Below are 25370 nucleotides of genomic sequence, written 5' to 3' on the forward strand. Positions count from 1 at the left end.
ATATGATGATGCATGATGTAGTACAATGCAATATGATATTTGCTATCATCCCCTCTGGGAAATGTAACTTGGACTGCAAGTGCTGCACACATTCAGCTGCTTCCACAGTCATTTAAATAAATAAATAAAAACAATAAAGTAAATAGGGCGCATAACTCTTATTGCACAAGATCAACATACAGCATAATCAGTGGAAAGATTAGAACTTTATGATGCTACTGCACAAGCAAAACAACCCCGGGAAACATGATTCACATTTTAAATTCAGGTGAAGAAAATAGTGCTGATCCACCTTCAGTAGAATTAAAGAAATGCTGCACACAGAGTGTTTACATCCTTTGTAGCCACCAGAAAACAACATAATACTGTGATGCCATTTTGAAAGATTCTCCTCTGTAACTCGACCCTGGCTCTCTGACTTATGTAACAACCCTCCACAACTTCTGAACGAGGCCACAGCAGCGGCGTGCACGCAGCTGAGGTTTAGTTACACTCTCTGTTTTGTAGTGGTGGAGCACCTCCTCGCCCCCCGGAGGTTACATGACTTGTTTGCTTTCCTGCTGCGGTGAGAGTGGGGCTGATAGTGGGGCCGTTTATTGGCATGTTTTTGCCCGTGAAAACATTTCTCTATTCAGTGCACAACTTTCACACAAATGTTGCCAAGCTTTTGAAAGGGGTTCATTGTCCTCTGAGAAGAAAAGGAAAGAAAAGGCAGCTGCATGCAGTCTGTTTTCTGCAAACACACCCTGTACCCTTTGGACAGTTATCACATTAATACAAAGTTAATTTTCAACTAGATACATAAAACACTTCCCTGAAAAGATGAAGAGATAAGTGGGGGCTTTGGTAGCACATGATTTGTTTGCAAAGCTTGCAGACACAGTGAGTCTTTTTATTCTTTATAAAGAAAAGCAAATTAGGAGAATATTTGGGTTGTTATACATTATATGAAGAGGAAAATAGGAGCTTTTACACCATGGCTTTCACTGTTTTCATCCTCTTTAATAAAATCCTTTCCCTCTGCAGTCTAATCAGACATCCTGTGAGACACAGCAGGTTGGATTCTGAGGATGTAGTCATGGTGAGCAGAGCAGACAGCTCTGGAGAGGCGCCTCACTTTTTGATCATCGTCCACGCCTAAGGGCCGGGCGGAAGGACCTGAAAAACCAGCTGCCTGACATTATTACTCTCAGTGAGGAGTAACAAGTGAGCAAGCCTCCTCCTCCTCCTCACTCTTCTCCTCCCCTTCACATAAACACAGTGATTCCCACAGAAATCACACACAGACAAGTATCTCCTGTGTTTGAGCCCATCCCATCTGTTTGGACCAGTGGGACTGCCACTTAAGATCAGCTTTGGACTTAAATTCCTCTCTAAGAGCAGCTCAAACACTCACTGCTCATCTGTGGTTCCTTTCCTGAGAGCTCCTGTGACCGTCGGCCCCTCCACCTGTGGACTATGCCCCCCTCAGATAGCTGAGTGAGGGGGCTCTGGGCTGCTCAGGCTCCCATCTGGCAAAGGCTTGGGCTGAAATCAAAGAGGAGACAGTTAGGTAAGTCAAGAACAAATCACTGCTTTTCACTCCTTCAGCTTAACTTTCCCTGTCATGATTGAAACTCTGTGAGTCTGTGTATGGCGCGTTAGAGCCGGGGTTCTCCCAGACAACATGGCGGGACAGCAGGTGAGTCTCAAGTGAAAGGGAATAGCTCACATTCCTCAGAGCTCTCAGATTCTGAGATCCTCTGTGTTTAGAAAGATTTAGTTTCAGCTCCCACTGCTATCAGCTCGATATATCTCCGTGTGATAAATGTCTGTGTGATGGAACAGCCCCATTTATCATCTCATCACTCACCTCTGCGCTGTAGGGAAATATGACTGCTGTTTGTTTGGAGTGGCTGCCCTAGTTCACAGCTATTTGTTCTCATATAATGCAAGAATCAGTGTCTGTATAATTATGTCATAATGGACTTTTAATATTTGAACAAGAAAGAAAAGCAGCTTCTCATCTCCTCTTATGAAATCGGATTACAGTCAATCGAAAAAAATTTAATCACTTTCTGCATTCCAGCTGCACCTACTGTATTAATGAGGAGTTTAATTGAGCAGCTCATTAAGAGATTAAATCACCTTATAATGCCACTGGGACAGTAACCTGTTCATTTAAGGTGCCAATGACCTATAGGTGTTACTGCATGACTAATGAATTTAACCTCAGGAAGAGCATCAACAGCAGGAGGATGTGAAGGTGCACAATGATGCAAAATCCAAACAATAGCATGCTGATCCTCATGTGTTCATAAATATAACCACTATGTTTTTAACATGAAAAGTAGGAGGGAGATGAATTCTTTTAAGTGCACTCTTTTCTTTTTAGGTGAGTTTGATAGTTTTCTTAAGAGCTTTACTTGAGCTTGGACCCAATTCACCACCAATAAAAACACATTCCTTAAGATTTTTCTCAAATTTGTTCTTAAATATTTAAAGAAAAATTTACATCAGATTAATGAGTTCTAAAACTGCTCAGTTGCTCAAACCTGTGTTTTTTAATTGATGAATGCCATGTGATTGTAAGCTGAAAGCTTGTGCATGTTTTTCCTAATTTGCCACTTTTATGCCCATATAAGGGCATGAGACTGCAGGGCTGCAAACACAGAAGGCACACAGGGGTGGGAAGAGAAGTAGCAAGATGTCAGTAATATCCAAACTGAAACAAACCTTAAAACAATCACACACTAGACTCCAAGTATTAGAAATACTAAGACAGTGCTAAAATGGATGTAGAGATGCTCTAAATAATCCAAAAAAAGATGACATTGGGCCTCAGTTACCAATATCTTCTTAGGACTTTTATTAAGTTTTTTCTTAAGAAGAGAAAGAGATTTGAAGAGAAACTTACAGATTTATATGTTCTAAAACTGCTGAATGCCATGTTTTTGTAAGCTGAAAGCTTGTGCATTTTTTTTCCATATTAGTATAGCAAATGCCCCTTTTATGCCCATATAAGGGCATGAGACTGCAGGGCTGCAAACACAGAAGGTGCACAGGACTGGGAAGAAAAGTGTATAGATATTTAATGGATGCAGCGCTGTTCTAAATGGCACCAGAAAAGGACGATTTAATAAATTATTGGGCACCAGTTTTGGATATTGAACACTACAAACACATAACTTGGATGATACCACTTATTCTAATGTTGCTGTAACCAGATAGATTGAAATCTTCATTTATTGTGAAAAAAGCTGATGTTGTCAATTGAGGGCAACATATTTCAATATTTGTGTGTAAAAGAAGGTTTTCTATTGTTTTAAATAAGTGTTTAATGATAAAATTCCCACAAACATGCTAAGTTTATATCCAAATGCTAATCTGTAAAATATATATTATATCCATAAATTTTAAAATGCAGAGCAGTGATTGTATTGTTCATCACTGTGGTTATTTCTTTGAAATTTATCGAAAATTTTGACAGCAATGGTATAAATATAAGAAGTTATTGTGTCTTACCTAATTTTAGCATTTAAAAATGCAGATAAGTGCAAAATCTGTCTATTTATCCTATCATATCAGCTCTCAGAAGACTGCTCATTTTTTTCTTATCATAATGAAATATAATAAATTAATTAATAATCACGGATAAGAGCACTCTGGTGATTGAGAATGTTTTGTGAAAGAGGCCCAGTGACCTTTGGTTCTGTTTTAGCGGTCCATTTACATGACACTGGCATTTTGGATGCCTGCAAATGGAGAATACAACAACTACAACAACAATGGCCGCCCCCTGGGTTCTGTTTGTGATGTTTACTCACAGTTAACGTTGTCATGACTTCAACTCTCTTCATCCATCCACAATACCACTTGTGTGCCATATCGCTCTATGAAAGAAAGTAGTACATGTGTTAGGTTTCATTCAAAAGTCACACACGCATATGTACTACAGCATTTCTAGTCAACAACCAGTATAAATATGACCTTATTTATCCTGTTATCTTGGTTGTTTTCTCGAGATATGTTATCTCCTCAAGATCTCATGAAAAGGAATGAAATAATAGCAACAAAACAAGCCTTGCTATCCAGAGATAATGTGATGAATAAGTCATAATTTTGTAAGAACATATAGAATTTACTCAATGTCACAGGAGAAAGGAATAAAAATAGTATTTTTTCTCTTGGGGCTTCTGTGTAAATAAAAACAATCGTTTTCAAATAGGCCCTACAGATAAGAAACGTCTGTTTTCATCTACTATAGTTATCATGGTTGGTATGTTCCATGATAAAGCTTCAAAAACAATACCACACATTTAAAACCTGATCAGATAATATCTAGAGATGAGAAGATCAATTACCAAGCAAGAATGAGAAGAGTGATTTTAACATTAACCCAGTTCTACTGCATGACTACTTTGACTAATAAGATGTTGGTGTTAGTCATCTAAGGTTGCACCTTTAAGTGATTACTGGATTATATTAATCATGGAAGGACCTGATAAAAAGATCACACCCAGAAGTTTTAGGCAGGTTTCATGATACTATATAGATTTATCAAAAGCAAATAGTTTGTAAATAGCGTGAAATAATGGCTTCCTAAAAAAGGGTGTATGGATGTGTTGTTTTCAGCTCTGTGTTCACAATGACATGACAACACTGAGAAGCTCAAACATGTCTCATACATACAGACAAACTGTAAAGCATTACTGTTTTTGTTGGACATCTGTCAGTATCTATTTGTAAGACTTTTTCATTATGAAATCCTCTGTAAAGAATAAGCTTTTCCTTCATATCAGTTCTTTACTTTTTTAAAGCTCTTGTGAGAAGTTTAATGGAAAAAATTCCTTATCAGCCACAAGTGTAAAGAAGGCCATCATAAGCAAAACTGATTATTTATTTAAAGTTATCCTTAATTTCTGAAACCAGCCCAGACATCACAGAGATCAAGAGCGATTTATTACTTTCTCCAGCAAATATTTACATTGAGTCCAGGGCAGTTTTAGTTGGGTGGAGGCCCCAAGAAAATAATAATATCAGGCTCTTTCTATTACCCTGAAACATGAGATTCCAGAGTGGGAGAGTAAGCCTTCTTTGAAATAATCTCCAACCAACCACCATGAAAAGGGGTTAAAATAAAAACAAACATTTGAAACAACTCTTAACATCTTTGACATTTTTAACATCCAACTTTCTGAGCCAGTTAGTTTATTGGTTTTGGTAACAAACTTACTACCAGTATTGCCTTATTATTATTTTTATTACTATCATTTTTATTATTATTATTATGATTTTGTGGGAATAATAATCCACCGTCAGCCTCGTCTGGTACTTGCTTTTGGCCACTATCAGATTGAAAATCTGCACTCATGTATTTACCGCGGTAATTGTCTCCGTTGCCTTAAGCTGTTTCTGCAATTACATTAACTTCCTGTCAAAAACTCCTGATGCTTGCTCACCAAATGTAAATGCTTAATCTCAATATGACACTGGAGTTTGCACAGCCCCTGCTGTCATTAGCTAGCACCATTGCCAATTACACACTGTGCCCAACGAGCATCATTAGGACTGTCCAGGAAAACAATGTAACTTTAAATTGCATTTCCTCCTCCTCTGGTTTACGTTTCTGCACCTCCTCTATAGTCTTCTAGCACCCCCTCCAAATTTCCTTCAAAATTTTGTACATTTCTGTATTTTAAAATATCTATCCATCTATCTTGGTTTCTGATTCAGTGATAACATGCATTAATGAATTGTTTAGTGATTTCATGGACATTAAGGCCAGTTCTTCCTCCATAATAAAATATTTGTAATAATGGGAAAGATTCTCACGATCAAAACTCTCACTCTGCTTAAACACAGCTGTGATATATAAGTACCACACACCTTTTTTAATTGGCAATTATTCAAATTGTCATATACGTCAGCATCCGCTGCGTCACTGAGCTATCACTGCTGCTGTAAATCCCCCTGTGGCTGATGGAGGTCGATAAAAGTCAGAGTTAGATCCCTCTTTAGTCCGACATCTGGATAACAAATGATAAATTTACATCTAACATGACACAGATGACCTCTCTGTTGGGACAGCACACCTCCTCCCCCCCTGAGTCATATTAACCTGCTTTAAATCACCTGCTTAAATATTGACTCCCAGATTAATGAAGGTCAGACTTTGAATGTCTATGACCATATTACCCAGGGAGAGTGTTTAATCACACTAAATGTGAGGAGGAACACGTGCAGAGGGGAAAAGGTCGAGCCAGCCGACAGCACTGTCTGGTTTTTCCCCTGGTGTAAAAAAAAAAAAAAAAGGAGGAATCTAAATTGTTCCTGTTCTGTGTTGCGAGACCAATAAATGATTTGTTTACCAAGGGGGAAGAAAGGATATTGAATCTGCAGTGTGAGCGAGAGGCTGCAGATTGTGGAACAACAAGCAAACTGTTATTACAGCGAGGAGGAGATAGGTCGATGAGGAAGTAGATACTGACGTCAAAACAAAGAGCTCTGATTAGATGCAGTTAGACATTCCTGAGTCTGAAAACATTAAAGTCTCCGTCTTTTATATCAGGATGACGTGAACTTGAGATTCCTTTGATACTGTTTTAAACAGAGGAAGGTCAGAGGTCAGATCAGGAACATCTTAGTTTAGACTTTTATTTTGAAGAGTTTCAAGCTCAAATGTTCAAATGGATTTTTTTTTTAATCTTACATCAAGAACAATTTTTGGTCCGCTTTAGGGCTCAAAAGATTTCTAACATTAATTTTGATAAATTAAACTAATTTTCGTGATAATTAATGCACTAATTTTTTATATCATGATTGCATGAGTATTGTCCCTTTCAGCACGCTTTATTTATGCCATGTCATTGTCTCCCTGCAGCCTCAGTGATGTTATCGAACATTTACATTTTCACTGTCCCCTTATTTCCTTTTAAATCCATAACAAACTCCTTTTTCTATGCTTAATTTCATGTTAAATCATTGATCAGCCTAAGCAGGTCTGTATCCAAACAGGTATTCTAATCTTCTGCTCTTAACTTGCAAGCTCAGGTAACTTTATTATTCCCAAATTTCTGCTTAGTCACCAATACTATATAACGTGTCTTTTTTAAAATTAAATGCCAATTGAGGGGGCACAGGTGGCCTAGTGGTTTAGGGGCGCCCTACACACGTGGATGGCCAGGGTTCAAATCCAGCCATGTCTCTCCCCAGCTCTTGTCCCTGTTCCCGACTCTATCCACTGTCCTCCTCTATCAAATAAAGGCACAAAATGCCCAAAATGAATCTTTAAAAAAATGCCAATTGAAAAGTTCTGTGATAACAGTAAACCCTTATATAAATTATTAGCCCACATTTATGTGTAACTACACTTTTGGCAGAGCTCCCTGCTGAGGGCATTTATGGTATGTGGTCCTTTAGCTGAGCACAAGACTTTTGTGTTGCCGGAAATCAGGCTGAGATTATGAGCTGCTAGGTTGGTTATCAGTATGCGGGGCTGCTGCTTATAGGAGTGGGAGGTTTGTTTCAATCCTAGGCTGAAGCTTCTTCCAGTCCTAAAGTGACCCACCAGACCTACACTTAAATGTAGCCTGTATTTAGTCGGATGCTTAACCCACCTACTTTGACACACCTGGCTCCTTGAGAGCTGAAACATCCGTCCTACTAGTGAAACAACATGTGTCTGGAGTAGCGTACGAAACTCCAAACATACCAATTAGAGGCCGCTTGTCCTCTAAACAAGACTTTAACTTTAAACACTTTTTGTCTTTTTATTATCAGAGTTTGTTCTACTAGTTTAATGTTGAGCAGTGGAGCTTTTGATGACCTAGTTTATCTGTAAAAACAACCTTTCCCGCTGGGACAGGAAAGAAAATCTCTTACGTTCTTCAGTTTCAGCCTCACCTCCTCCAGACAAAAGCTGGTACACATCATGTAGAACTGTGCTGCTGTGCCCAGCATAGTTCAGAGATACTGGTGAAGCCTTTCTGGCACAATGGAGCATAAAACCTGAGATGATTTTGAGGTCAGATGTATTTGATCTTAAATTCAAACTGGCTTTAGTGTCTGGTTTTCAGGGGATTTTAGAATATGTTTTAAGGGCAAAATGTTCTCCCTTAGACAGCTGTTCATTTATACATCACTAGAACAGATAATATGCTAAATTTAAAAACATATAAGATACACAGAAATTATTACATAAAGCAGAAATGATATTCACCGCATCCCTGAGCAAAAAAAACTCAAGTCTATCGAACACTGGGAATTCTGTTTTGCTGCAATTTAGAGATTTAAGCCAGTTTAACTATGGAAATTCACATTTTTTAGCACTTGATTTAAGCATAATCTCCCATTTCATACTGTACAAACTTTCATTATTGAAAAGCAATATCTTTTGGGTCTGCAATCAACCAGATTAGAAGCCTTTACATGTTAATCTATATCCTCTTGTTGTGTTTGATTACAGTGCCTATAAAAAGTTTTGAGCCCCTTGGATGTTTTATCCTTTAACTGATTGTATGAATCAGTCATGGTCAATATAATAAGCCTTTTTTGACTTTACAATTACAAAAAACTCATCATTAATGTCAAGTAAGAACTGTTTTCTACAAAGTAAAGTCAATTAAATAAAAAAACATAATGTAAAATAAGTGAATGCATAAATATTCACCCCTTCAAGTCAGTATTGAATCCATCCTTCTTTGTTTAACTGCTCAAGCTCTGTCAGGTTGCACAGGGACCAGGTGTGAACAGCCCTTTTCAAGTCCAGACACAAATTCTCTATTGGATTGAGGTCTGGGCTCTGACCACTTCAGAACATTCCCCTTTTTGTCTTTAAACCATTTTTGTGTAGCTTTCTCTGTACGCTTCGACCAGGGGTGTAGCTAGGGATTTTGGTCCCCCAGAAAATTTCTCAGGGCCCCCCAAACTGGCTGGGCAAGCAACAAATGTTAGTTCATATTACAAATATCTATCCATTTATATGTATTTTTGAACCATTATTTCCCCATTTACGAGCAATATTTTTCTCTGTGATTAAATTAAATTTACTTGTGTTATTCCACAGCGCTGGACTATGCCATTTGGAATTATTTTAAGGGAGGAGCAGGGACCCTCCAGTATTTTATTTTACTCTATTTGATTTTACTCTATTTGATACAAATTTCAGTCTGTTGATCAATTCATTTGGTCGCTTTTGATTAAATAATGACACTAATTACTAATAAAAAATTAATAAAAACACACTTTCCATTGCAGGCTTCTCAAGGGCCCCTCGGTACTGTGGGCCCCCCCCGTGCTACGCCCATGGCTTCGAGATTTAAGATTGTCCTCAAGGACTTTTTTTTATTTGGCAGCATTCATTTTACCTTCTACCTTTACAAGCCTTCCAGGGATGGCTGCTGAGAAGCATCCCTACAGCATGATGCTGCTGCCGTGCCTCACAGTGGGGATGGTGTGTTTGTGGTGATGTGCAGTGTTTGGTAGTTTATAGGTCCTGTAAACCACTGGCTTCAGCCTATTTCTTTTTCGGTTACTGATTGACAAATTTCAAGTGTTAATGTAGAGTGTCACCAGTGCAATCTTGTTCCTTTGAATGGCATTTAAACACGAAGAAATTATGTAAGCTAATATTAGCATTTCCATATAGAGAACGAGGAGGAAAACAAGCGATCTTTTGGCTTCCACGGTAACACTGCCAGTCAAACATGGTCCTATATGAATGCCAAGGCTGTCGTGTACACAACTTCACGACACAACTCCACTGGAAAGATTTTTTTTTGTGCTGTAAAAAGTAAATACAGATGCGTGTGTGCATTTACTTAAACATAAATGGAGTGTGAAGTTTACATTTCACCAACCAGCTGTGCGTATCCTGGAGGCATTGTGAAACCATTTACAACACTATACTGTCCATGTGACAGTCATCACCTGGGTGACCCAGCTGTCATCAGCCCTCGCAGATAAATTTCACAACATGCTGCTGCAACAGGGTCAGGTTAAGTTGAAAATATTCCACTAACTTTCACTCTGACCCTGAAAATTTAAATCAGAGCTTTATTAGAGTCTGACATTCTAAGCTAGATATCGATACTGGTGTGTGCTGTACGTGTTATATCCAGATTCCTGCTCTTCTGCAAACATTGCACAACCTACTGTCTCTGTGTTTACTAACTAGTAAACCCAGAGATTAACGGTGGCATATTTCATGTTGCTGTTTGCAGAAATGACAGCTTCTGATAAGTGGATAACTGCTTATTTGCTTGGTAACACTAATGCTTTGGTAACATGGTGTTTAATGCAGTGAGCAGCTGATGTTGGAAGATTATGGCTCAGTCCCTTTCTTGCCCTACCACTCTATAATTTTAATGTTCATGTGTTACTGATAAGGTGTCCTAATTTTTGTGGGAATGGAGGGGTAAGGTAAAGCTCTCAGAGTATATGGCCCTTCAAACAGAGGTTTTCCAGCACACCCCAAACCAAGTGTTATGGGCAAATCTCCCAGAATGCCTTGCCTATGTAGAGCATTTATGAGGTCAGACACTGATGTTGGATCAGAAAGCCTGGCTCACAATTTCCGTTCCAGTTCATCCCAAAGGTGCAGGATGGGGTTGAGGTCAGGGCTCTGGGCAGCTTTAACAAAAGCTACCAAAATATCTACATTACTACAGTAGCTACATAATTAACATAGCTGTGTAAGCCAGTGTAGCTAAATTAAATTTAGCAATATGAACTTGAGCTAACACAGCTAAAGCTAACCTAGCTACATAGAGAACGTACTTACGTTTGTCTTCATAGCCACTTTGTGAGCATAGTTCCAGCTATGTTAGCTACATAACGACATTATCTATGTAGCTGAGTCAGCTTTTGCAAACATAGCTAAAGCTAACTTGTCTATGACATTAACATAGATATGAACCTATTTTAGCTGCTTTGTGTGCTTAGCTTCAGCTATGTAGCTACATTAGCTACGTCGCACCATTTTCTATAGCAAAGTAAGCTTTAGCAACATTAGCTAGTGTTATGTGGCTACTTTGTGTGCTTAGCTTCAACTATGTTAGCTTTATAGCTACATAACTAGATGGCACAATTATTTCTGGCTAAGTTAGCTTAAGTATTATAAGCTTAAGCAAACATTGTTAAAGCTAACTTGGCTATAAATAGGTACCTTAAGTAGTTGCTTTGTGTGCTTAGCTGCAACTATGTCAGGTACATAGCTACATTAGCTATGTAGCTACATTACTATGTAGCACCATTATCTATGGCTAAGTAAGCTTTAGCGATGTTAGCTCTGCAAATCACACCTTATAGCTGCTTTGTGAGCTTTGCTTTTGCCACATTAGCTCTGTAGCTTATGCATTTATCGAAGCTACGACGGCTACGTTAGAATATTTCCATGGAGTACAAACTTTTTTTCAGTTAGTAAACTTTTTAGTCAGCATTATTAACGTTTGGAATCCTTACTTTTAACTTGTGAAATTTCAACCATCACCTTGACCCTAAACAGAAGTTTAATGAAATTTTATGTGAAAATTTTTATCTTGTATTTCCCTTCTGAGATATACAGATGAACAATCTATGAGAATCAAAAACGAGCAGTCTGCAGCCAGACTGTCTTGCAAACTGAACTGTGGGGCAGTTCAGTTTGACCACTGCACTTCTGTTCCACATGCGTAGCCAAGCATAGCCCACTCTGAGATGCCACTTTAAGTATTAATAGAATGAAGTAGTTTTGGAGATAGCTTGGGTTTCTTTCATGGGTTTATGTGTTTTCATGCAGTCATCTACTTTTAACCGTTTCGAGTAAAATAACAGGTGTTTTGTTTTGTGGGGAAATCCTAATAACTATTCCTAACATGTAACATTTACATTTATAATCCTTTATCCTGTTTCCTATTTTGTACTGTAGCCCCCCTCTCTTTGAATGTTAGCCCTATGTTTTCATCAGTTACCAGTTTTAAAGCGACAGCAGTCTAACATCTGTTAGCACTTCTCATTAACATCATCTTTATCTTCACATGCAGACAGTGGAGCCATGAAAGTAAAAGCTTTGCATACATTCTTGTGGAGCTGTGATAAATCGAGAAAGAGAGACAGTGAGGTGTGTTTGAGTTCATACGAACTGCGTTTCCTTGTGCCTGCTTTTTATAGCTGATGCAAATTTTGTCCGCTTGAAGCACCTGTTCTGTGATGCTGTGCTTTACTCCCTGTAGACGCACGGCAACGTCAATCTAGCTCCTCTCTTAACTGTGACGATAACTCAGTGCAGAGAGTCTTTATGGTCTTTTTCACTTAAATCAGAAGCTTTTTTCATTTATGATATAATGTAAAGCCTGTCAGGAGAAATAATAATGCATTAAACACTGTATGACAGAAGGATTTGTCATTGAGGCTGATTTCACATCTACACTGCCTCATCAAACCCTGCTGGGGAGAACACAGGTGATATAATTAGAAACCATCATAGTTATAGCTTAGGAAGCCCTCACATTAATGATCAAACACCTGAGTCAGCATGGATGACTCACTGACCTTCTCTGTCTACCTACTGATTTATTTGAAAAGCATGACGACTTTAGTGGGCTACATCTGCGATGAGTGATGTGGAAACAGAAGTACAAGTGACATTTATAGAACAAAGACGTGCTGCAATAAAACGTCATACAGGTATTCCACAGGTGTAATTGTTTTATGGGAAGTTTGCATGCAGTTCTATCTGTGAGCATGCAAATGCTGATTATTTCTGACTCAGTGGAAGTATCTCTTACAGGGACAGCCCTGACCTACAGCACTGTGAGGACTGTTTCCTGAACAGTATCAGGGATCCTCCAAAATAATCTCTGCATGACACGTGACAATAGTAGCACATAAGGTTAGATCAAGATTACAGCATGTGAGGAAGGATCAGATATAATAAAGATTCCCTGATAGGCTGCCTGGAATGATATGACACATGAGAATACGCCCTATTGTTACATGATTAAATGTCTCTAACAACAACAGCTACTAAGGTGCATCTTAAAATGTGCATTTCCACTGTTATGCATCATTTAGACCTATTTAGGGAGGAAGGGGGCAAGAGCCAATCCTAGATGAAAGGCCAGAGCTCTCTTGGCCCCATTGGCATGGGGAACCTTTCTTCAAATATTAGGAGCTTTTTATTTTGTCTGGAAGTGTTAACAGTGTGGGCAGGCCAGCTGAACCGAACCTCTTGGCTGGTAATGCATTCATGCCATGACCAGCAAAAAGAAGAAACTATTCTGGGGAATATTTGAACCACCCAAGAAGGAGGTAAAGTTAGCAAGGAGGCTATTGCTTAAGCTACTGATCAAGACCTGGGCAAGGTACATCCTGGACTGGTCACAAGTCAATCACAGGGCTGACATGTAGAGACAGACAAAGATTGATGCTCACATGCACAACTATGGAAAACTTAGAGTCACTAATTAAGCTCACAAGTATGATCTTAATCTGTGGGAGGGAATCAGAACACCTGCCTGTCTAGTACTTATGCTCATTGAATGTGAAGCCATGCTGTTGTGACTGTTGCAGAATGTGGCTTGGTATTTTTTTTGTCGAAATAAGCAGGGACTTCCTTGAAAAAGCTGTCTTCTGGATGGATTCAAAACCACTCAGTATCAATGCAGTCATCACAGATGTTTAGGTTACTCATGCCTTGGGCACTAATATAATGTTTTTTAAACTGGTTTTTTAAACTCTGTTGAAAACAATCAGGATAGTCCTTTTCCTCTCTAGCATGGGGGAAATTGACAGCCATTATTTCAGACCAAGGCACGCTTTTTCACTTATTATTTTGCCATGTTGTCCGTCACTAGGCTTGACGCTACCATACTGCTTCCTGATTGGTGAAAAACGTGCAGGAAACAGGTAGGCTGAAAAGGAAAATTGACTCAGAAAACTGCAGATTTTATTAGGACCTGACTGATAAGTTTGTATTTAATATGCATCATATTTATTAATAATTGCTAACAGGTGGAGCTTCTTGAAAAAGAGAAAATAATGTTTTTTTCAAAAACAGTTCAAGCATTAAGTCATTCCTGATAAAACTGTTGCAATATGGATTATTTTGGGGTTGATTTCAAAGATTACTCCCAAAAAACCCCAAACATCTTTTTTTCCTCATCACATTTTCTGAATTAAATCCTATTGTGGGGCCAGGTCAGGAGCTCTGGGGAGCCTGATTTGACCTCCAGGCCGCCAGTTGACTGTCACTGATATATGTCTGTAGCTTTGCATGGTAGAGTAGATGTGTTAAATTAGAGATGCTTTGTGTTAAATCCATATTCTCTGAATATGGATTTAATGGACAGTCGATGTTGAAATTTCTAGATTTTTTGCATCATTTTACACAACATCCTGTTTTTTTAGGGATTTTTGTCCTCTGAGAGGAGGTTTACTTATGGTAGGAAAGCTTAGGTCATTATTTTTCACCAGCAGTTGAGTTTTAGATCAGCTGTGTGTTTTTTTGAAATCATTTTTGCTCTTTCTTTGTGTCTTTTTGTAAAGCCCGTGTCGACTTCTGTTGCGAACCAAATTGCCCCTCAGGGACCAATTTTTGCTGATGTTCAAAAACGGGAACTTTTGTCAAATGTAGCCATGCAGGAACTGTTCAAACATTTTGATGCTTTTAAGCTTTGGTCTGTCCATCATCAGACTTTTAAAAAACCACAAGGGTTTGTGCGCAGCTTTAGCAGACATGACGATGATGTATGAACCTGCTGTGTTCTAAAAGCCAGCTGAAGATGAGCGAACACAAAGTTGTTCTGTCACATGCTTCTACTTAGGAGAAGTTTGTGATTGCACAGTGATTGGTGAAGTGCACTCTGTTTGATTTCTCTTCAAAGAATTGTTCAGAATGATTTGTCTATTAAAAAATAGACTTTGATTATAGCTGTACTCCAGCAGGAACATTAGCCCCATGGTGGTAAAGCTGGTCTTTGTTAATACCTCATACATGATGTTCTGGCGTTCCTCATTCCTGTGGTTTCTACTGATGCGGCTATTTTTGCTGTTGCATCAAAAGGACAATTTAATGTGCAAAAAAAAATCATTTTGCATGCATTTTTAATACATTTGTAAGTTTAACATGATGCCTTTTCTTGTTTTGTGTATGCAGGTTGTTGCTGAAGATGCAAGCCTCCACTGTCTCACCTGTGACCAACACTACACTACCCACAAACACAACCATCGTCACAAAGTCAAGAGAACAAATACTCATCCAGAGTAAGGAAATCTTTGTCTTTTTAGTGTTATTTTCCTTTTAGAAAGCCTGTCAACATAACCAGCTGAGGCAGCTGTTTGTTGTGGTCACCATCAGAAATCACTGTGCTCTTAATGAGGCTATGATGATAAATCAGGCCTCATTACTAAAAACCTATTGCGTCATTCTGGCTGGTTTGTACAGGAGTGGCACTCATGCATTTAGTAGTAACTATTTGCCTGTGGATGATGCTGTTGCTAAGCTACCATAAACTGATTTTGACAGGGGGATACACAAAAAGTTTCCCAGCATGAAATAAGGAGAAAATATTAAAAAGGAACATGCAAATCTGAGAGCAGACGTCACTGAAAACAACCTTTGAGAGTGTTAATCCTTCATTCTTCCTCTCTCCATCCCTTAGGTTCTGGGGCGATGATCGCTGTCATCGTCATCGGCATCATAATCATTCTTGCCATTCTACTGATCATCCTGAAGACATACAACAGGTAGGGTTACATTCCTGTGTGACACAACAATTCCTGCAGAGTGAATGTCACGGGCTGTGGAAACAAAACAATTGTTCTATTCTTATCCACTCCGGGAAGGACAAGACAACAGCTGCTGCTGCCTTTAACCTTTTTATCAGACCCAGACTGGGGTTGATCCAAATAACAACAATCACACATTTCTACTTTATCTAAAGGTTGTTTAGATTGTTGGCATGTCTCACTTTAAAGAGAGATAATATGTATGCTTAGAGAGCCTACAAACTGACTGGACACATATATAGTACACCAGATGAGATTTACTTCCTTTTAGGGTTTCACGATGAAGGAGGGGAAACTCCCCAATATAAAACAATGATCAGACATTTGTCTGTAAAATAAAATAGTGAATTTGAATTTCTATTGCAAGTATTTGCATATACAGTGCCTATAAAAAGTTTTGACCCCCTTGGATGTTTTACCCTTTCATTGATTTTATTAAAAAAAAAAGTGAAAGCAGATTTCTACAAAGTAATGTCAATTTAATAAAAATATTTAATGTAGAATTAGTGACTGCATAAATATTCACCCCCTTCTTGTCAGTATTTAGTAGAGTCACCTTTGGCTGCAATCACAGCACTGAGTCTGTGTGGATAGGTCTCAATCAGGCTCAAATATCTGGACTCTGTAATTTTGACTCCATTCTTCTTTGCTAAACTGCTCAAGCTCTGCAAAGTTGTACATGGATCAGGCGTGAACAGCAGTATAAATTTTGACAGCTGCTTTTAATTTAGTCTTTAGATTGAATGCATTTTAGTTTTAGTCACATTTAAAGGTCACATATTTTACCCCCCTTAAGACAAGTTTATATTGGTCTCAGAGGTCCCCAAAACATGCCTGTGAAGTTTTTTTGCTGAAAAACCCCTCCAGTATTGGATGCTTGCATGTCTATAAAACCCCCTCTGTTTCAGCCCTGCTCAGAACGAGCTGTTTCTGTGTCTGCGGCTTTAAATGTTAATCAGCTGTCTGACTCCGCCCATGACTCCACCCCTCTCAGGAAATGGATGTGGCTTAATTGAACGTGGCTCTCCTGATCCTCCTCTCAGGTGGCAGCTGAGAAGAGGATCAGGAGAGGTGGGCAGAACTTTCTTCCAAGTGGGGAGGGCCAACCAAGCCAGGGGGTGATGCCAACTCCCCATATGACATCATGAGGGGAAAATCTGGTGGCTTATTTCAGCACACATTTTCTGAAAGGTGGAGAAAGAGAGGGGAGGAACAGAATGGATTTTTCTGATTCTTGGGGGGGTTGTGGACAGGCCAGGGGCACATATTTTTGTTAGAAAAGCCTGAAAAAGTGTATTTTACATAATATTTGACCTTTAAGTCATTTCTACCCTTTATAGTTTTAGTCAGTAAAAGTCCTCACATTCCAGTCTTTACTTTTAGTCCAAGCATTTATTCTCTTGGCTAAATCTGGTACCAAATCATGGTAGTGTGTTCTCTGCACCCAGCTAATCCGGGGATCCCTGCTTTCTACAGCTAAGAGGCAGAACAGATAGCCTACAGATGCCTTGTATTTTTGCAGATTTATCCATGGTGGAGAAATATCATGGATTTTGAATGATGAACAAAAACACTAAATTACATTTTAGTCTAGTCTTGGTCATTTTGACAGCAACAAAACTTGTTGTTTGGTCCATTTTAGTTATCAAAGATCTGTTTTTGGCTAGTTTTAGTCTAGTCTTTCTCACTGACAACAAGGCTATCAATGAAAACCTTTAAATCATAGTTTTAGATGACAAAATTAACACTGGTGATCAGCCCTTTTTATGTCCAGTCCCAAATTCTCCATTGGATTGAGGTCTGGGCTTTGACTCAGCCACTGCAAAACATTCCCCTTGTTGTCTTTAAACCATTTCTGTGTCACTTTCTCTGTATGCTTCGGCTCATTGTCCTACAAAAAAATTACAGTAAATCATCTCTCCAGCCATAGTTCTCTGTCAGACTGAATAATGTTGTCCTCCAGAATTTTCCTATATTTCACTGCGTTTATTTTACCCTCTGTCTTTACAAGCCTTCCAGGGCTGGCTGCTGAGAAGCATCCCCACTGCAGGATGCTGCCACCATTGTGCTTCACAGTGGGGATGGTGTGTTTGTGGTGATGTGCAGTGTTTGGCGTCTTGTCTGATGGTCAAAAAGCTCTATTTTTCGTCTCATCAGACCAAAGACCTTTCTTCCACATGACCATGGAGTCTCCCACATGCCTTTTGGTGACCTCTAGTCCAGATTTAATTTGAGTTTTCTTCAACAGTGACTTTCTCTTTGCCACTCTCTCATAAAGCCTTGGCTGGTGAAGAACCCATCCAACAGTTTTTGTATGGGAGTCTCTCCCATGTCAGCTGCTGAAGCTTGGAACTCCTTCAGTGTAGTCATAGGTGTCTTGGTGGCCTCTCTCACTAGTCTCCTTCTTGCACAGTCACTCAGTTTGTGAGGATGGCTTGATCTAGGCAGATTTACACATGCCATATTCCTTAAATTTCTTGATGATGGATTTAACTGAACTCTGGGGGATGTTCAGAGCCTTTGAAATGTTTTTGTATCCATCCCAAGACTTGTACTTTTCAATAACCTTTTCTCTAAGCGTTATTTTGTCTTCATGGTGTAATGGTAGCCAGGAATACTAAGTAACCAGTGACTGGACAATCAGTCACAGGTGTCTTTATACTACAATCACTGAGATGATCCACATTTCACTTCTAGCATTTCTCTTCTTCTCTTTGGTAAAGGCACTTATCAAGTGTGACACACAGTGTCTAGCATATTCAGCAACAGAGTACACAAACTAAATTTCCCCTTGAGAGTTGATGAAGTTCTTTTCTCCTTCTTCTATTGTGCCAAACAGCATGTGACTGACATGAGAGATCTTTTTATAACACCATGTCTGTTCACCACCAGGCGGACTCATGTCTCCAGGGTCCTGGGAGCCAGCGGTGGCTCCAAACCTCGTCAGAAAATGTCCCAGTCCACCATGCAGAGCAGCATGCCTCTGAGCCCCATAGGAGTCCAGTCTGTGTCGGGCAACATCCCCATCTTAACCCCCTCCTCAGAGAACGGCTTCCAGCTGCCCCGAGCAGAGCTAAGCAGCCTGGAGGAAAACCAAATAGAGCAGTTCAGCACCAACAGCGGCTCCACCGCGGTCACCATACATGACGTACCGTCATTAGGAAACACATAACAGAGAGACTGAGGGTTTGGTCTCACAACAGGCACTGACTGATGTGATGTCTCTGTACTGCGTGCTGACTGAATCCTGTGGAAACTCAATCGACAGTGTCATTGCTGTCAATCTCCACCAACTGAGCCACTGCACAGAAAACCAGACGTCCTTTTGTTTTATAAAAGTATGAACAAAATGGTTCCATTGACAGACTACATGAAGGATTTCCACAAGACAGAAAACTGAGAATTTATTGTGATTAATTACTGTTGGCTCGAGTCAGTGTTCACAGTCATGTTTTTGTCCCGTCTTTACCAAAACAATGAAGAAAATGTGTAGTAGAGATTGTAATGCCTTGATGTTTCCTTTAACTGTGTACATTTCTGAAAAACCACAGAGATTTGTGAGTAAATGTAGATTAATAACCATTTACCTTATTAATTGTGGTTTACCCTTAGATAGGATGTCTTTGTCCCCTGATCTCAGATATTTTTGTCTCGTATATAAATGTGTATTTTTTCTAACTTGTCTAATGAAAAACACCACAAATATATTTTAAGACATCTTGGTGTCAACCCAACAAAAGGATCTGAGTCCTTTTCGGTCTGATGCCAGAGGATTTTGCACTTTATTTTTGTTGATCCCTTCATTTGAAATTCTTGTGTTTCTTCAAATGTAATGACATTAAAATAAAATGTAATATTTATAATTCTGCCTGGATTTTTGTCAAAAGTTTATGCCATTTAGGACTGGATTTATTTGAGGTGAAAGGTGCATTCAGAAAGTATTTAGAACCCCCTTCACTTTTTATCTCATGTTTCAGCCTGATGCTACAGTCAAAAAATACATTTATTATTCTCATTAATCTACACTCAGTACACCATCATAACAAATTAAAACAGAATTTGAAACATTTATGCTAATGTATAAGAAATAACAATGAAATATCAGATTGACGTTTAGACTTTTCAAAAACACTAAATTTATCTAGAGAAGGTTCCTCCTGTTTCTCTGGATCTTTGCTTATTGGTTATTTTAGAGTATTTTACTTGTGTATCTACCTTTTAAATACAAGTGCATTTAATAGTGCATTTAAAATACTTTTATGGTCGATTTGCTCATATTTTCCTTATGTTTCACACCGTTTTCCACTACAGTTTGGGGATATACGATTATTTTAAAACGTATTTATTGCACTCTCTACTGGGGCTTTTTGGACCTACAATGCTGTAAACTCCCAAAGACGCATTCAAAAAGACAAGAAACGTTTATATTTCTAAATTAAGCTACGGTCATAAAATCACCTGGAACATGAATTGTATTTCAATTCACTTTAAATATTGGGTTAACTTGATTATACATCTCCTAAATGGTTTAATATTTCCTATTTTAATTCGGTTCATAAACAAGCAGAGAGCTGTTCGACGATCTTGAATGCGACTTTAAACTGACTGTTGATGCCGCAATGGTGACAGTAGGTGAGAGGCAAGCAAGCTTATATGTCTTTTTAAAGAATATTTCCATCGTTTATTTATCTATTCCTTTATTTTAAGGTTAGAAACTCTGATATTTCTCCATGTCTTTAGCCTTTGTTCCATAGAGCTAACCCAAACACAGTTAAACGATGTAGTGCTAATGCTAAGGAAGTAAGCTAGCATAATAGAACAACCGGTGTTTGATGCTCGTCTGCTCATTGTGCCTCACAGCCACTGTTTGCAGTGTTTATATGATGGTGGCTGATAAATTATTTTATGAAGAGTCCTATAACAACATTTGTAGCTCATTGTATTGTACCATGAGATGACAGAAATGTTGTCTGTGACGTTGGTGAGTTACAGGTGAGCTGTTGAGTCTCGTGCTGGTCTCAGCGCTGTGGGGCTGCACTAACCCCCTACTGAAGAGAGGAACAGAGGGGATCGAGCATGTGACAGAGTCCAGCAGAGTCTCACAGCTTCTAGCCGAGGTCAAGTTTCTCTTCCTGAACCTTAAGGTGAGTCCTCTTTGTTTGTGATAGCCTGAAGTTAGTTCTTTGTTTATGTCTGGTTTAATTTCACCTCCTTCCTTGTGTTGTTTGGCAGTACCTGGTGCCCTTTCTCCTGAACCAGAGCGGCTCTTTGGTCTACTATTATACACTTTCAACCACAGGTGAGACACACTTCAAAGGACGGGAGGATGGGGTGTAACAGAAGTCAGTAGACCTCCTCAGAGCTGATATATGAACTCACACTCACATAAAAGAGCACAGGTGTGGCTGATAACATTAGGGGATTAATTTAATGTGCCAGCATGCATAGTCTTTGTTGCTAAACCCGAATGCAGTGCAGCCATATTTAATGCTTTCAGTTAGGGATGCATAATACATATATATATATATATATAGGCCGATATCCAATATGCTGATCATTACAAAATAACTTTAGCAAAGGCTTCTAGGGCTGAACGATTTGGAAAGTAACTAAACTGCACCCCCCCCCCCCCCCCATTATGCAATTTTGATTTAATGAGCTATTACTTTTAAGTTCCCCATCTTATGTATTTTTCAACAAATGCAAGTAATAAAACATGCTATATAAATCAATAAGAATGACACATTTTTATTTATCTACTTCAATCACAGGAGTAAACGGACTGAATTGTTTAACTTACAGCTTTAAGTCCTTTTCATGAAAACTAGGGTTGAGCTATTTTGAAAAAATGTCAAAGTGCGATTATTTTGATTCGTATTACATATGCAGTGTAAATTGTATTGAAGGGAAGGTCATTTTGTCATTCTTATTTTAGATAACACAAACACTTAAAAAAAAGGAAAGTAGGAGTTTTTGCAACCTATTTTGGAAAAAATGACACTTGAATGTTTTAATATTGTGTAGAGATTAGAATAACATCTCTGCAGCAAAAATGTGTATTGAACTGGTATTTTTACACATTTCAGGTTAAAGGAATATTGCACCTTCACCCTATGTGACTTAATCAAAATTTAAATTTAAATTTCCAGTGGTAAACTTAACCAAGTTTGAATCATGCTTTTAATAACCATGACCTAGATGACTTGGCACCTACACAGTCATTTGATAAAATTCTTTTTTTTTTTTTTTTTTTAAGATTTTATTTTTGGGCATTTATTTTGATGGAGGAGGACAGTGGATAGAGTCAGAAACAGGGACGAGAGCGGGGGACAGACATGTGGTGAAGGGCCTCAGGCCGGATTCGAACCCGGGTCGTCCACGTACATGGGGCGCGCCATAAACCACTAGGCCACCTGCGTCCCCATTTGATAAAATTCTAACTATATATTACAGTTTATTATTATATCCTTGACATCTACATGTATATGAGAAAGTGATCAGACCTCTTATAATCATGTTGATGAGTCTTTGCTTAAACTTAGCTGTGTCAGGATGCCTGATTTGCATAATCTTCCCAGGACTGTTGGCTCTGGTGGAAATGCAAAGAAATATGAATATCAAATATCATATTGCATGCTTTTTGTTTGTAATTTTTGCCAAACCAGAAAATCTCTAGGATTAGACAAACAGAAGAAGTCTGTTTTTATGACTAGTAGTGTGGTTGGATGAAGTCAGATCAACATGCATCTTGCAGCATCTGCATGTTAAACATCTGTCATGTTTTTTGTTTTTTTTTAGCATCTTTAAAGGACAGTATACTTCTGTTTAAACTGCATTCTGTACCGATGTTTTCTTTAACTGTTTAAGTCAGAATTTTACATGCAGCGTCTCCACAACTCTTTTCAGAGTTATCTCTCGCCGTTCCCGTGTCCAACTCTCTCACCTTCCTTTGCACTCTGCTCACTGGAAAACTGCTGGGAGAAGAATTTGGAGGCAAACGTAAGTGACTCATTCACTCTTACGTCTACAGCAGAGCGGTTGCACAGCAAGAAGAGTTTTAGGATGCTAAGATGGTACAAGCTTCAGGATCAAACACTAAACTTACTGGAACACAATAAGAGAATCAGCAATCACAAGCAAGACGCATTTAAACATTACTTAACTGGCATGCCAGGATGTTACTCAGCACTGTATCTCCTCCTGTGCTTTAAAAACACTGGACCGGCTGTGCGTTGTCTTTTAAGATGTGCTTTTTTTAAATGCTCATGTCCTCCCTCGTCCATCTGACTCTCTGCAGAAGCTGTTGCAGGAATGTTCCTCACCACGGCTGGCATCACTCTGTGTGTTATGAGCTCCATCGATGACACCATAAAGCAGAATACGACCCAGGATGTGAGCTAACAGATCGGGACTGAAGCAAAATTCTCAAGTAACTTTTAAGTGATTCCAAAGTAGAAGAGGAATGAATGCCAAAAGCAGAGCTGGCACCGGACTAGAGAGTGTAATTTAGATTCAGACAGCAGCTCCTTGGAGCTCTGGTTCTGGTGGGAGAATTGTGCCTAAATGAAGTCAGTGTGAGCTCTGAAAGACTTGTCCAGAATCACTTCCCTTCTTCGGTGAAGAAGGGGAAAGAGGTTCATGCAGGGTTCACTTCACAGCCAGACCAGATTTATGGTACTCGCACAGAAGTCACCGGTTGTTAAATTTTACTTCTAAGAGCTCTGTTGGCTTGCCGTGTGACTGGAATCTGCATAAACGCTATAGAGGCCTCATACAAATGGTCTGAAAAGAGACCAACTGGATGTGACCTCCTGACTTAACGGCACATTTTACTGTGGATGCATTCTATGTTTGGAAAAGAACCAGACAGGAGGGGGGTGCTGTTAAGTTTGCATTAAGCTGTTTATCCTGTTCCTTTTTCCTCCTATAGCTGCCTTGTTTACATGAGTATCACTAAAGCAGAAATACTGGTCATATAGTCACAAATGAGCCAGCTTTTTGTTTCTTTTTTTTTTTTTACAAATCATGGGAGCCATTTTCCTTTTTTCCCTCTTTTTGTTGCTCTTTAAGGCTGGGATATACTTGGTGTTAACTACCTGTACATCTCTATAATATGTTATTATTAATGCACAGAGACAAAGATGCAGACCTAGCTGCTAACACAGATTGATTTGGTTGTGAGTTGTTGCTTCAACCTGTAAAAATAATGAAAATAAGATCAGTGTAACAGTTAAAAAGTCAGATGGATTGGTGGTCTTATACAGACCAGGACAAAGGCATGATCTTTACTTAACACTACTCAGCTGAAGATACACCAATTGCCTACCTATTATAATACCTAGTGGTATTACATTGATGTTTTATATCAAACACCACAGTGTTACTCTGAGAATTATATGGTTTTGTTAAATTATAAGGACTTCAGTAAAAAAAATGCACACGTGGCAATCATAGATCAAAGCATTACTAAATTTAGCTAATATAATGAAGCCAGAATGCTACCACATGAAAGAAAAATTTGGCTGTTGTAATTGAGATGAGCCAAATGATGTAGATAACTAAAAATAATTTCCAAAAACTGAGAAATACCTGTTAATTTTGGAAGTTTTTATATAAAGTCAGAGCTATTTTTTATTGTAACCTTGTGTACTTTGTAAATATGTCTCAACAGATTGTATAGACTTTAGAAATACCACATAATGTATAAAGTAATGTATTTATTTTCATTACCTCATAAACCACTGTACAGACATCTTATTCTTGTACATGTGCAGCTTGCGATGGCTGTTTTTTTAATAAACTGTTGGCAAAGAAAATGCCTCCTGTTCTGATCTCTTTGCAAATCAAAATACATCCAGGGACCAAACATCTTAAAATATCATGCCTTTATACATAGATGGAATGCATTTCTTCATTGCACATCTGAACAGTAACTTCACATTATCCCTATTAAACCAGATGACTTCATATAACATGAGTTAATTTCCTGCTGTTAATAGTTTGCTTCGTCCAAAACAGACAGGTGTGGCTCAGTCCCAGTATGCCCCTTACCTCTACCTATAAGCCAGCCACTACATTTTGAGCATGTATGATTAGGGGGTCCCAGGTGTTGTTGTAATAGAAGAGTAGGATGAAGGGTACACGGCCCTTCAATCAGAGATTTTCCAGAGGAAAACTGATGGTGTGGAAAATCAGCAGCATGGTTGCTCAACCATCAGAGGAAGTGTACAATAGTTTATTTGTGTAGTGCTTTTCTAGTCATCTGACTACCCAAAACACTTTTACACCACAGGCCAAACTTAACCATTCACTCCCCATTCACACTAATGCAAAAGCTGCAATGTATAGTAGAATCACTTTATTGGTATCAAGTAATTCCATTCATACACATTCAAATGCAGCAGTGGGAGCAGACGGGGGTTAAGTGTCTTTCCTAAGGACCCATTAACATGGTGCTGCAGGAGCTCTGGATCGAACCCCTGACTACCCACTGAGCTACAGTCACCCTAATGAAATTACAGATATGCCAACCATCATATACCTCAATTTAATCTTGTTTCAATGCATTATCCTCCTTTTATTTTGAACATTTTTGACTTACAAATTCCTTGTTGACAAAATGT

General features: G+C 38.8%; 2 protein-coding genes across 2 annotated transcripts; both read left to right on the forward strand.

Annotated features, from left to right (window-relative positions):
- Positions 1–1264: 1264 nt before the first annotated feature.
- Positions 1265–19538, forward strand: LOC121525827 (non-compact myelin associated protein). The gene is made up of 4 exons (XM_041811980.1): positions 1265–1552; positions 15116–15222; positions 15621–15705; positions 18640–19538. Exons 2-4 carry the CDS (start codon positions 15129–15131, stop codon positions 18917–18919), a joined length of 459 nt encoding a protein of 152 aa, XP_041667914.1. The 5' UTR covers positions 1265–1552; positions 15116–15128; the 3' UTR covers positions 18920–19538.
- Positions 19539–20310: 772 nt separating this feature from the next.
- On the forward strand, positions 20311–24557 carry tmem234 (transmembrane protein 234). Its single transcript, XM_041811981.1, has 5 exons — positions 20311–20379; positions 20740–20891; positions 20980–21046; positions 22654–22746; positions 23045–24557. The coding sequence occupies exons 1-5, from the start codon at positions 20367–20369 to the stop codon at positions 23146–23148; spliced, it is 429 nt and encodes a 142-aa protein (XP_041667915.1). The 5' UTR covers positions 20311–20366; the 3' UTR covers positions 23149–24557.
- The last annotated feature ends 813 nt before the right edge of the window (positions 24558–25370 follow it).

Source organism: Cheilinus undulatus, linkage group 18 (assembly GCF_018320785.1).
Source record: "Cheilinus undulatus linkage group 18, ASM1832078v1, whole genome shotgun sequence".
NCBI lineage: Eukaryota > Metazoa > Chordata > Actinopteri > Labriformes > Labridae > Cheilinus > Cheilinus undulatus.